Source organism: Notolabrus celidotus, chromosome 15, assembly GCF_009762535.1.
Source record: "Notolabrus celidotus isolate fNotCel1 chromosome 15, fNotCel1.pri, whole genome shotgun sequence".
NCBI lineage: Eukaryota > Metazoa > Chordata > Actinopteri > Labriformes > Labridae > Notolabrus > Notolabrus celidotus.
In genome coordinates, this window is record NC_048286.1 from 25,258,922 (window position 1) to 25,271,857 (window position 12,936).

The 12,936-nt window shown below is 41.3% G+C and overlaps 1 protein-coding gene across 1 annotated transcript; it reads right to left on the reverse strand.

Moving 5' to 3' along the window:
• Positions 1 to 3,332: 3,332 nt before the first annotated feature.
• On the reverse strand, positions 3,333 to 12,252 carry LOC117826615 (protein zyg-11 homolog). Its single transcript, XM_034702800.1, has 13 exons — positions 12,088 to 12,252; positions 10,417 to 11,219; positions 10,080 to 10,220; positions 7,590 to 7,766; positions 7,316 to 7,380; positions 6,933 to 7,032; positions 6,639 to 6,689; positions 6,051 to 6,212; positions 5,900 to 5,947; positions 5,363 to 5,563; positions 5,073 to 5,125; positions 4,304 to 4,401; positions 3,333 to 3,797 (listed from the first exon to the last, which is right to left on the reverse strand). The coding sequence occupies exons 1-13, from the start codon at positions 12,158 to 12,160 to the stop codon at positions 3,616 to 3,618; spliced, it is 2,154 nt and encodes a 717-aa protein (XP_034558691.1). The 5' UTR covers positions 12,161 to 12,252; the 3' UTR covers positions 3,333 to 3,615.
• Positions 12,253 to 12,936: the final 684 nt, after the last annotated feature.

Sequence of the window (12,936 nt, forward strand, 5' to 3'; positions counted from 1 at the left end):
CTGCAAAAAAAAAAAACAAGTGGACTCACACAAGCATACACAATCTCAGTTGGTAATGTGCTGCATTGTGTGCTAGTGTTTTCTCAGGGCCCAGACTGGTCCACAATTATGATAATCCAGTGGAGATGGCTGCAGAAGTGAGATAACAACATGCTTACTCAGACTAAGCTCCAACTCAAAAGCAGCACAATGATATTTCCAAATGAGACAGGGGATCTGCAAATTGGTCTGGGGTATTTTTGAACTATTTCCCTTCACTGACACTGTGCTCTTATCTCCAGCATGTATCATTCCCATGCTATATTTATCCTGCCTATAGATATAATTCCTATCTTTGCATGTCTCAGTTTTACTATGGGCATCTATATTCTCTCGTTTTGCCCCTGCTAATTCTACTTTCAGTAACACATTCTTTGATATTTCCAGAAACATTGTTGTGCTATCTTACCTACCTACCCACACATACTGGGTATGAGTCTACATAGGCTCAGACCCAGTATGTGTGATGCTTCAGTCTGTATATTAAGCATGAAGACTCAACCAAAGGACCTTGATTGGCTGATAACGAGAGGAACAAAATGTGTATCACATCCCCTCTCAAAGTCAATTATTAATTAAGTATTGGGTACTTTTTTAATCCTTATAAGATAGCTATGACTACACTATTTACAAGAGGTTAAGTACCACCTTTATCTTGGATGGTAGTGATGACTTCCAAGAGCCTCAAAAAATAAAACAAATTGACCTAATGATACTTTGCATTATTATTTATTATACAAAAAGTATATAATGTGATGATCTTTTGTTAATGTCTAAGCTGATACTTGGATTTACTGGACAGGATAAGTGCTTCCAGTTATCACCTGTAAAAAAAATACTACTCTGTTTTTGTACTTTATCAAGGCCAAAGATACAAATTATAACATGTTGATTATAGACTTTCAATTTGGCTAGAAATCCCGTTCATAAAGACAGGCTAGCTGTTTGCTCCTTGTTAAAATTATTTACATTAAGCTGAAATAACCTGTTGCTGGCTCCAGCTACATACAAATAGATGAATGTTTTGACCGTACAGAAGCCTCCATACTGAATCTCTAGGCAGACATACATCCAAATATTTTCAAACTTAATTTCTGCTTATGATGAGTTAAATCCTCACCGCTTTCTTGAGATCTTGAGTGTTTATATTTGTTATCCTCAGATAACAAATTTGGTTTCCTGATCCATTATAACAGATTACTTTATCTCATTACCTCTAGATAAGCTTGTCTGTATTGTGATGATAGGATAACTTCCTGGAAATCTAGAAAATAAAGCAATAGGCTGGTCACTGTGATAGACCAGAACAAGACATTTCATGCTATCATTACCAAAACTAATGCGGTATGTTAAAGCTGCAGTTGGTAGTCACGGAGTAAACACCTGTTCAGAGAGAGGGACTTCGAATGTCAACTAAATCCCTCCAAACCAGATTTCCTCTTAGCCCGCCAACACAGATCGGCGTGTGCAGTCATGATAGTGCCGGACTCATAACCAATCGGAGGATGTAGTAGGGGCCGCCCCTTAACCAATCAGGACAGAGGATTGGAGATTAGCTATGATTGGTCCGTCATAACGGGAACGAGGGGAATAATAACATTGCTTAATACAAAGGCATTGGAAAACGCAGAGATTTCGCAATAGTCTTAAATAACTTCACTTATTGATGATTACTGATGGGTATTATGAGCTTTTCTCCAACCCAGCAGAAAAATAGCAACATTTTTTACACCATTCCTACCAACAGCAGCTTTAACTATACAAAATGTCCAGACCATTGCTGGTAACCCCACATAATCCTTACTCCTTGCCAAGACAATATCATTCAAAGGCTATTAATTCCCAAAATGTGACTTTAATGTTTGTTGTTGTTCTTTTAACAATTTAAACATGTTCATTGTTGAGCATGTAACATGCTCATAGGCAGATTTTATCACTTAACAGGGATGGGCTAGCTTCCAACACTTTGATTAGTCTTTATGTTGAGCTAAGATAATGCGCTGGTATCTCTTGCCACATATGTACAGACATGATTGATATATGTTATTTTAAATCCATAAAAAAAGCCTAAAATGTAAAACTGTTTTGGGGGTTTTATGAGGGAATTACGCTCTGGACTGTTTCTGGGCTGGAAACCTGTTTCGAACAACAAGCAGAGAGACTGTAATAGGTTCTGGCAAAGTCATTGTTTAGAACATTACTTCCAGAGCTTTAGTTTTTTAACCTCAGTTTTTGATGCATCTTTGATTAGTTGGCTGTAAAGGTGCTGATAGTTATCTTTTGTTTCAAAGGCCAGAGCCAGGCTATTACTCCATTCAGATTCTTCCAACCTTTGATTACCTTCCTCTAATTGACAGTCTACCTCTGTCTCTTGTGTCACTTGAATATTGATAGCTCTTTGAGACAGGAACAGGAACAGAAACTCAACACCTGATGAAGGAAATACACACCACTATTACCCTTTAGCTCGTGTTCTCTTTACCTTCTTGCATGCTACGTTTTTGGACACCAGTGCAAAACCACCACGCAGGCTATTGAGTGACCTACAGCCTTAGGAAAGCAGTAGCATTTTCCCACACATCTCATGACTTGAACTTCTCACGATAGCATCACCCTGCACTTACTACAGAGCACTTGACCTCTGATCTGACAGGGCTGCCACCGTGAGATGTGTTTAGGGGTTGGAACAGCTGTTAAATGCTGACCCTGGATCAGTTTACGCTGCTTTTTTTTCCCTAAGCTTTACTGTTCAACTGGCAAGGAGATGACTAACCTGGCACAAGCATGAAAAGCCATATCCTGTTAGATCCCTTTGAATTCCTCAGGGGGATATAAATATGTGAATCAAGGGGATTTGACACATAAAAGTTGAACGTGTCAGTACAACTCAAATATTCATGTGAGGTTGTTAATCCACTTTTCAAAAGGAATTATTAATAGACCAACTTAGAATAGACTGTAGATGCCTACGAGCAGCTCTGTCTTCCAGCTGTGTTACATAAAATATAATGAATTCAGCATCTAGAGTACCAGAGGGAGAAAGAGTGTGAGAGAGTGAGGGAGAGGAGATGACTTATTTTAGAGCATGACTGATTTATAATGAGGCCCTCAGCACAGACAGATAAACACAGCAGATACAGACTGCTCTGGTATCTTGCTGCTTATCATGTATGATCTTTAATCTACACATAATAATGATTGAATGTTCTGCACATCAGACCTTCAGGGTTATCCAGCCTCGGAGCTACAGTACCAAAGCACCCTCTAGTGTCAGGTTTTGATTTTATGAGTCATTTACAATGTAAGCTCCAGTTTATTAGGGACACTTTGTAAAGGTCACGCTTGTTCAAATTCAACAGAAAGTCAACCTCAGAATACAAACACTGATTTTATCAGCAACAGAAACAGATCTCTACTAGTTTCAGGATTCAAGCTAAAAAATCTTAAATAAGTTAACAGCAAAAAATGTGTTCATACTTTCTATATCAAAAATATATTTAACTGTAAGTCAATATCTGTAGCCTTAAGTCTTGCGTTTCTGAGGCAAAACGCAGAGCCCCCAATCAATCACTTTTGTTAAGAGTTTCGAGGCCCAATCTGCTTTTGTAAGGGTTCTTGGTGACTCTGGTGTGGGTCTATCATTCCCAGGATGCTGTTCGAAAACCCTTTAATGTCCCTGTGTGTGTCAGTGTGTGCAGCCAAAGCCTTCAGAAGTTCAGTCACGCCCTCCTGCTCCAGCATGCTGCTGTAATGTGAAGCTGGAGGATAAAGAGAAGAAGTGATAAGGACGGGAGGCTTACCTTGATCCACCTGCATATTATTAATACTTGAGCAAAGACTCTATGAGTGTAACTGACACTGAACAGGATGTACATCTTCTGAAGGATGTAAATTACTACAACTGGAATAACAGATATGTTTTATATTAAATTAATACAGAATAGTATGACAAAAACACTTAAAATCCTATTTTTTTAAAGTCAAAACAAACAGCAGGAAGTCTTCATATGTGAGGATAAAAACATCATTTGAAACTATTCAAATATATTAACATAACAGTTAGGCCTTATTTTTCTGTGATTCAACATATTTATGAGATGACTCACCATTGCAGATACAGTACTGGATTACACACACACACACACACACACACACACACACACACACACACAGCTTTGTTTGTCAAATTGATTTAAATATGCTGTGTCCAACACAGTCAAATCAACCCCCAGTATCTCTACTGTGATGTGTTTGTGAGTCTTACTGTTTTGACTGCAGACCAGATTTATGGCCCAGACTGCCCACAGCTGCACTCCTGAGGGCTGACAAGTCTGCAGCAGTCCCAAAAATGGACGAAAGGATCTGAAATAAAGAACACAAGGGGATAATACACAGAGATTCAAAAAATGTGTGAGTGTATATTAGCTACCAGATAGTTGATCTCATTTAGCACTAATGCTATGCTTATAATGTTACTTAGATGTCACTCAGGGAAATTATTCTTTATTTTTTGTATGTATTTTTGTGCTTTTATGCCTGTATTCAGAGATAGGACAGTGGAGGGAGTACGAAACTGGAATGAGGAAATGTGGGATGACATAAGGCGAGTTGGAATCAAACCTAGGCCGCCTGCTTCAGGGACTATAGCCTCTGTACATGGGATGTGCAATTTAACCACTAAGCCAAACCCTCACGCCAGAAATGATTTCCATTACACTTCAAAATGTGTTCTTGCCAAAGTTCAAGCTTCCTCTAGCATTCATATATACTCAGTTGTTATCCAAATAAATATTCCCACACAGATTATCTCAGTTGTAAAATTATGCATTTGGTATTCAGGACATAAATGTATTTAAATCAGCAACAGAGGGGGTTATGTAAGAGAAGACAGAATGTGGGATGTGTGTTACTGACGGGGAAGAATTTAAATAAAGTTTGATTTGGAATCGAACAGACAGGATGAATAAATGCATTACATAATATCTCCCCTACAACCAAACTTTATTTTTTCCCATGTTTCCATCCCCCTTTACCTGTAAGAGACCATCTCTCTCTCCAGATGACTCCATGTCATTATGGATGCATGCTGCAAAGAAACAAAGCCAGTTTGAAAAGAGCCAAATCTGACTTTAACTTTCTGTTTAATGCAACTCAAGTGAATCCGAAGCAGTTTCCTCTCTCTCACACACACACACACACACACACACACACACACACACACACACACTAACACAAACACACACACACACACACACACACACACACACACACACACACACACACACACACACACACACACACACACACACACACACACACACACCAGCTGCTCCAGTATAGTGCTGCGAAGCTCGTCATCCAGGGTCCAGGCCTCGCGTCTGGAAGTGAGATGTGCCAGGATCCCCCCTGCAAAGTACCGCACCCCCACCTCTACCTGGGAGTCCTGCAGGAGGCTTAGGATGTGTTCCAACAGATCCTCCCCCATCAGGTCAGACTGTAACGCCTCCACTTCTGCGATGTTATTCTGCAGCACAGCCAGACAGATGACAGCAGTGATGACAGCAATAATAATGTTGGATGTAACTTGGCAGAAAGATGATACTGCCAGTGGGGGAAACTGGGACTGTCTTACGTCAGATCGCCTGCAGATGGATTTAATTTTATCCCTGTTGGTTAAATAATTTGAAACGCTTGAGGGTATATGAAAATATTCGACAAAAACTGGGGTTAGATTTAGGTGATGATGTCACAACCTGAACGCAGGAAGGATTGCAAAAGGAAAATGAGCTTAGGTTAAAATAAACATTCTATTAAAGCAAGAACAGGATGAACCTGAATAAAACACACAAACCGAACCCACCAGGAGGCCGAGCACTTTCTGCTGAATTGAAGGTTCAGTGTAGTAGGACTGCAACACAAAAAAAAAAAAGACAGGAGAAATGTTTTTGACCCTGTGTGTGGGTTCACTTCTCTATTATTGTACCTATCAGTGTGTTTTCTCCGTCCTCTACCTCAAGAACCTCCTCGTACAGCTCTAGGCCCTGGCACTCGATGAAATTGCGAGCAGCAGTGGGCATCTCATCCGTCAGGTTCCAGAGAGCACTCAGGGCGAACTTCAGAGTGGAGTCCACCACTCCCACCATTGCTTTCTGCTGCACGATTGCCAGCAGCTGCTGTGAGACACAAACGAGAGAGTGGGGAATGATAGAGAAAATAAAACAGGGCAAAAGAAAGAAGAAAAAAAAGCAGGAAACATCCTTTGGCAGTGGTGAGTTCAACTGTTGGATGAAATTGTTTACATATTAATAAGTGAAACCAGACATACAATGAATGGAAATAACGGAGGCGCGCAGAGAAGCCTGATTACATACACAAAGAGTGAAAGAGAGACGTGATTGAGTAAACCGAGAAGGCCGAGTGCGTGAGTGAGAAATGAGGTGACAATGACAGAGAACATGAGAATACAGAGTGGGGGAGTAGAGGAAAATAGCAGGGGAGGAAGACAAAGAGAGAACTAGAAATACACTCATGCATATCTAGTGCTAATCCAGGGATGTTGTGTAAGTTTGGAATTACATTCATTAAAAATGTTCAAATACCTTCATAATAAAGATGTCCTTAGCAAGCTGAGCGGTCTCCTCTGTGGACAACTGTGAAAAAAACAAAACAAACACACACGTCTTTCTGAGAATTCTGACGGTTTTCCTAAATGTCAAACTGAATTTTATCACACTACTAAACTGGACTGCATGGCTAGCTGCTAAGACTAGTGTCACAGAAGCACAGGAGGGAAGGGGACAAGGGCACAAAGGCTCTTAGCAGGTTGGACCAACAGGTGCCATGCTATTTTCCCTGCAGTGCACTAATGCACAGTAAGTGAGCAGAGTCTTGACCTTGGACACCAGAATGGAGATGACAGCCACGGCCATCCTCTGGAGGGTGGGATCCTCGTGGCTGCTCAGCCAGATAATCACCAGCGTGGCTGCTAAATACCTGAACCATGATCACATTGGGGATGTGAGGAACAAAGTATTATAAAAATAAACCAGAGATGTACAGACTAGCCTTGGGAAAATTTGACTTCAGGAAAGCAATTTTTATAACAGGAGGAACTATTTCTTTTGGCACTCGCATTTCAAGACAAAATATATTCTGACTGGATCACAAATTGTTGGAAAAACATTAGAATGCCACTCCATGAGTGTACTGATTATCTTGGCTACTGTGTTACCGTGGGCTCATGCCTCATATTACAGCTGAAAGGAGGGTAACTTACTTGTCAAAAGGGACATCCTGAAGGATATATTCACTGCAGAGCGCCAGCAGACAGTTCTTCTGCACCTGGGGAGATGGGAATTCTTTGAATTGGAGAACCATGCTTGAAAGGAAATATATGGGGACATTATAAGCTGTTTAAAATATGGAGGAATGGGATGTAAACCAAATGCAGCAAATGTGAGGTCAGCAACAGAAGCATTTGGAGGTACATTTTGCTGATGTGTAAAATCATCAGGGATCTGTAATCAGATACATTGAGCATACTTGCTGACCTGTTGGTGGTTGGGGAAGGTCTTCATGGCATGCAGCAGCTGGGTGACAGTGCAGCTGAGCAGGCTGACAGGCATGGCCTCAGCTAGGTCCTGAGTGGTCAGGTTGAACACACACGCTGTCGCCACCAAGTGGACGTGCAGGGAGGTGGGGTGGTTCTGCATCCCGCTGAGCACTAACTACAGGAGACAACAGGTTTCTGTTAGAATAAAAGGGTTGTGTTTGTGACTGTTGATGTAAGGTAGTCAAATTGTTAATGGTCTACAAAGGGCGGGATGTAGAGAGTGGATGATGTATATTCTTCTCTTACTCAGTAGGTTCCATTAGACAGTGACGGGACAGAGGGTCTGCCAGATGTTAGGATGTTAGCTTGCATGATACCCTCCCAACATCTGAGCTGTTACGTTGCATTTACTATATATTTGTGAGTAAGATTAAATAGAAACTGCCTCTCTTTTTCCTCTTTTCAGTCACCCATAAACACAGTCATTTATTTTCTATTATGTCAGATCAGAGGTCATCTTCACTTATACGAAGCCAAAAAGTGGTTGTAATAGAGGGGCATGGTAACACAGAAGTATGGTTGAATTAAAATATGTTATTTAATCATGTAACTCATTCAAATTTTAAGATTTTAAAATGTTATACTTGAGCAAAATTTCTATGAAACTGTTATTTTTAGCCCAGGCTTTCATTTGTTTATCTATAAACTCACCTTGCCTTTTATTTGAGTTAGTTGTCAATAGGAGACAGGCTTTTCCTTTTTTCTGTATTTTTTTTCTTTTCCCAGTAAAGAAGGGGTTTCAATATTTTTCTGTCTGTATTTCTACTTTCTAAGCCAGCACAAGCAATGCGATATTCCCTGTCCTTCCTGTCACTCACTGGGATTTGTGGGACAGACTGTAATGCTGATTGATGACGTGTGCCAGCTGATCAGCAACCCTCCTCCTTCCGCCACTACAAAGACGGATTTTTTGCCCTCTTTCTCCTACAGAAGTTGAAGTTCGGCTTCCTGTACATTTCCTGTCATGCTTTTGAAAATCAATCAAGGGATTTCCTGCTGCTTTTGACATGTTGCATTTCAATGAAAGAATAAAAATCAGGCCTTTCATTGCAGAGACAACCTGTTCAACAGTTAGTGTATAAAGGCTTCTAATTGAGACCTGCCTTTATTTGTCAGAATGTGCAGCCACTCCCTGCTACTTCAAGAGACCTTGTCTTTGATTGAGACTATAGACTGTATAAAATATGGACGTAGTATCCGTGACGTCACCCATCTGTTTCTGAAGTGCTGTTTTGAGGCCAATCGTCATCTGCTGCAGGCATATTGCTGCTGTCCAACGATTGTGAGGTAAAGAGGCGGGCTTTGAGCCTCCTAGCCAACAGCTACAGTGTTCCCGCCTGTCAATCAAGTCAGACATGCCCTTATGTAGGCAAAACTCGTAAGCGTCATATCATATTATAGCATATTATAAAGAATGTACCCCCCGTACAGTGTGTGTCTATAGAGAAATTAGCTATTCAGACCCAAACTGTTTTTTGCACCAGACTGTAAACATGTTTATTTTTCCTGCAAATATCGTCTTTTTTGAATTGGTGTTTATGTGGTTTCCAATGTTTCTGCAGCCAGCCTCAAGTGAATGCTCGATGAACTGCAGTTTTTAGCACATCCGCATGGGTTTTATATTTTAAGACCGGAGGTTGCCACTTGTCGTCCACAAGCTGCCACAACTTCTATCACACAAGTTAATAATGGATGTTGCCACATGATGGACATGGTGGACGGTTACTTGGAGTGGCACAGGAAACCACATAGACACCAAATCATAAAAGTCGATCTTTGCAGCATTAATAATCATGTTTACAGCCTGGTTCAAAAATACCTTGGGTCTACGTAATTAATCTCTCTATCAGCACACACTGTACAGGGGCAAATTTTTTTCTAACACGACGGTCAGAAGATATTAATATTACGAGTTTTTGCCCAAATAAGGACATGACTGAATTTAATCCCTCTTTATGTCACACTATGCCTGGTTGAGTTCAGCATTTCCAATATGGCTGCCACCGTCGATTGCCTTCAAAACAGCATTCAGGAACAGATGGGTGGCGTCAAGGATACTACGTCCAATATTTATAGTCTATGGAAGAGACCCGTGAGAAATCAAACCAGAGAGAATAAATTCATTGAGTTTGTGGCCAAACCTTTAACAGTGCTTACACATTGGTCATGTCTTTCACTGCTTTTTGTAATTCATACTCAGTCAGAAAGTATAACTGAAGTGACATTCAATACAAACCTTATTTTTTTCCATCATTGAAGTTTTCTTAGAAATAGGGCTGAAATATTGTCTCATCTTAAGTCAAAAAATGCTGAAGGCAATGCAAATCTGAGCTACTCATTTTGTGACAGATCATAAAAATAGGACGTTCTGAAGTAACTGGAATTATTCCTGAAATATAACGTGTAAATGCATCGCTAAACATATTACCTTTAGCATATCGGGTCGCGGTTTGTCAATGTCGGTGATTAGATTGTAGAGACGAACGAGGGCCTCTCGTATGAAACACTCGCGGTCTCTGTAGCGTCTCAGGGCCTCACACAGCTGGTTCTCATTAGCCTCTCCAGCTACCTGAACACACATACAGAGTATCAGCATTCAGAGGGAAAGGAAATGCAGTGTGCATGTTAAGTACATATACAATCAGAGCCTCAAGTTAGAGACAAATGGGAAACTTATGCCAGAGTCAGGCTGTGTCTACTTAAAACATCCTCAGATGCTCTGACATGTCACAAACATCAACCCAATTCTAACAGAGAAATCTTACTTTAAGGTCTTTTCGTGTAGACAGAACATCACAGGAGCTAGTCCCGGTGGCTAACAGGCCGAGGAAGGTCAATCCACCCCTGGCCTCCACAAACGCTCTGACTGCTGCTTCCGTGACTCTCCTCCGTCCAGAGATATCGAGAGAGACAAGACAAGGCAGGACCTGAGGACTCCCTTCCAGAAGCTGCCTCACTGTTTCATCCCCGTCCCCCCCATCACTGTCATCCATAGTAAAATGATCAAATGAAAAGTCCAGATGCCTGAGAGCGTGAAGCTGGCTAAGGACAGACAGCAACCTGGCGGGCGACATGTCCAGCTGCTGCAGCTGGTGTGCGATCAAAGATTTCAAGGTGCTCTTGCAATCAAGGAGAGCGGTAAGCTTTGTTACAGAGCTGCATGAGATGTCCAGACTCTCCAGCTGAGGGAGAGAGCAGATATCCTCAAGGATGGCATCTATCAGGTCTGTGTTTGCAAGGTTGAGCGTCCTTAAACCACGCAGGGCACTAAAACCAACACAATGTCCTTCATCATCCTCCTCCAGAGACCCCCAGTCCAGACGTAGCCCTTTAAGGGACAGTCTATGCAGGCTAGATTTGCATTCCAGGTTTGAGGTCAGGCTTGAGACAATGTCAGCACCAGTAAGGCCCAAAGAGACGTGGGAGACGTCTAATTCCTGGAGCCGGTGAGGGCAGAGAGCCAGGCGAAAAGCTTTTGCGGACACTGGACAGGATCGGAGGGTGGCTCGGCGCAGGCGGAGCTCTTTGCAGTTTCGGAAAATGCCAACAGTTGTGTCATTCAGTAACCCTTGTAGAAAAAAAAAGAAGCAAACAGTGGGATGTTGTAGGAAAAAGAAGCATTAGTTTTGCCAGTTGTGTGCTTGTGGAAAAGACTTTTCCCACCATCTCATCCTGGCATAAAACACTGAACTATTATGTCATACCATGAGAAGGTTATTTAAGGATAATGGTACTTTGACATTCAGAGTTTTAGTGATTTTGAGGTCCTACAACCGGGACCAATATGAGGCCTTTGCTCATTTTGCTTCATGCACCCGCAGCTAGGGAACAAACAATATTTTCAGGCATCTCTTTTCAGTTAACAGAGCCAAAGAACTACAGGACAGACAGACCCAAATGAGAACTGCATATGTTTTACAAGAATAACATACTAACTAACATTAGCCCAATCTAACTCAACCATCTGTTGTAGCAACAACATCACCCTAATGATCGGTTGCTCCTACGTCTTCAAGGTTCTGGCTGTTTTGTAAAAGATTATTAACCATGGAAATCTTAAATCATCCATGGTCTCTCTGTGATGGCGTGAAGTACTATGTTCTAGTACAGCAAATTCAAATGAGCAGGGCTGGCAGAGGACAGTCAGGATTGATTTGTCTTTAAACACAGTGTTGAACATAATGCAAATATAGAAATTAAATTTGATAGGGTGTGCAAACAGATTTAGTTTAATCTATAAGTTATTGTATGTTATGAGTTCCATGAGTTCCCGTGGAGGATGGAAACATAAAACTAACCAAAGGTCATATTTGTCATGGTTTCAACTTATATACTCCTCTTGAGAAACTTTTGGCGCTATCACTTAGTAGCTGCAATCGGTTGTCCTTAGCTGTTGACCCCCTGGTGTCTCTCCCCCCCCACCCCCCCATACCTACCTAAAGTACCCATCTTTTGCAGTAACTGGTCAGCCATCTCCTGTGGGAAAAGTGGGGCCCAGCTGAGACACATAGAGCCGTCTGCTCGCCTGCTGCACAGAACGTCCAGGCTGCTGCACACTTGAGCTAAACACAGGTCACATAAGGCCCCGGGACCCTCTACAGTATCCTGCAAAGACATAAACAGATAATCGGAGGCAGTGGTGTACTCAAGTTGTTTGAGGGGCAGGGGCGAAAACAAAAAAAAAGGGCACCTTTCTTCAAACCCCTGGTGCTCACAGTTTAGGGTTGATTTAAAATGTATTGATTCAGTGGTAAGAAGATTGGGAAATTTAGAGCATCTAAACTTAATTTCTTGCATCATGGTGAATATTATTTGTGCAATGTTATGGTGGCTCTGAAGTGCAAATCAGATAGGCAATTCAGAAAACACAACTTTTTTCCTAATTTGCTGTAGTGTTTTCTGATTTGGCTTAGTGTTTTCTGATTTGCCGTTGTGTTTTCTGATTTGTTGTTCTGTTTTCTGATTTGCCGTTGTGTTTTCTGATTTGCCGTTGTGTTTTCTGATTTGCCGTTGTGATTTGCACTTCAGGGCCACCGTACAATTCCGTTGAAAAATGAATTATGAAAAAGGAAAACACAAAACTATTGATATATAACTACATCCAGTGGGCACTTTTTTACAATGTAAACATCTGAGGGGCATTCTGAGGCCACTTTTTATAATTTTGTACATCTGAGGGGCATCCAGAGGGCACTTTTTCATGCATTTCCAATGAAAGGCCACAGAGAAAGCAATTTGTAATGTTTCATCTAATCCAAGAAGGCTCTCAAGCGTGATTTCTTTCG

Bases quoted from the DNA above. Each gene is read 5' to 3' on its own strand.
- LOC117826615 (XM_034702800.1), bottom strand. From the start codon at position 12,160: ATGTGTCTCAGCTGGGCCCCACTTTTCCCACAGGAGATGGCTGACCAG. The intron at 7,767-10,079 runs GTAATATGTTTA...TGTCTCCTGTAG, and splicing joins CGCGACCCGATATGCTAAAG to TTAGTGCTCAGCGGGATGCA. The intron at 7,381-7,589 runs GTCAGCAAGTAT...CCATCTCCCCAG, and splicing joins CCTTCCCCAACCACCAACAG to GTGCAGAAGAACTGTCTGCT.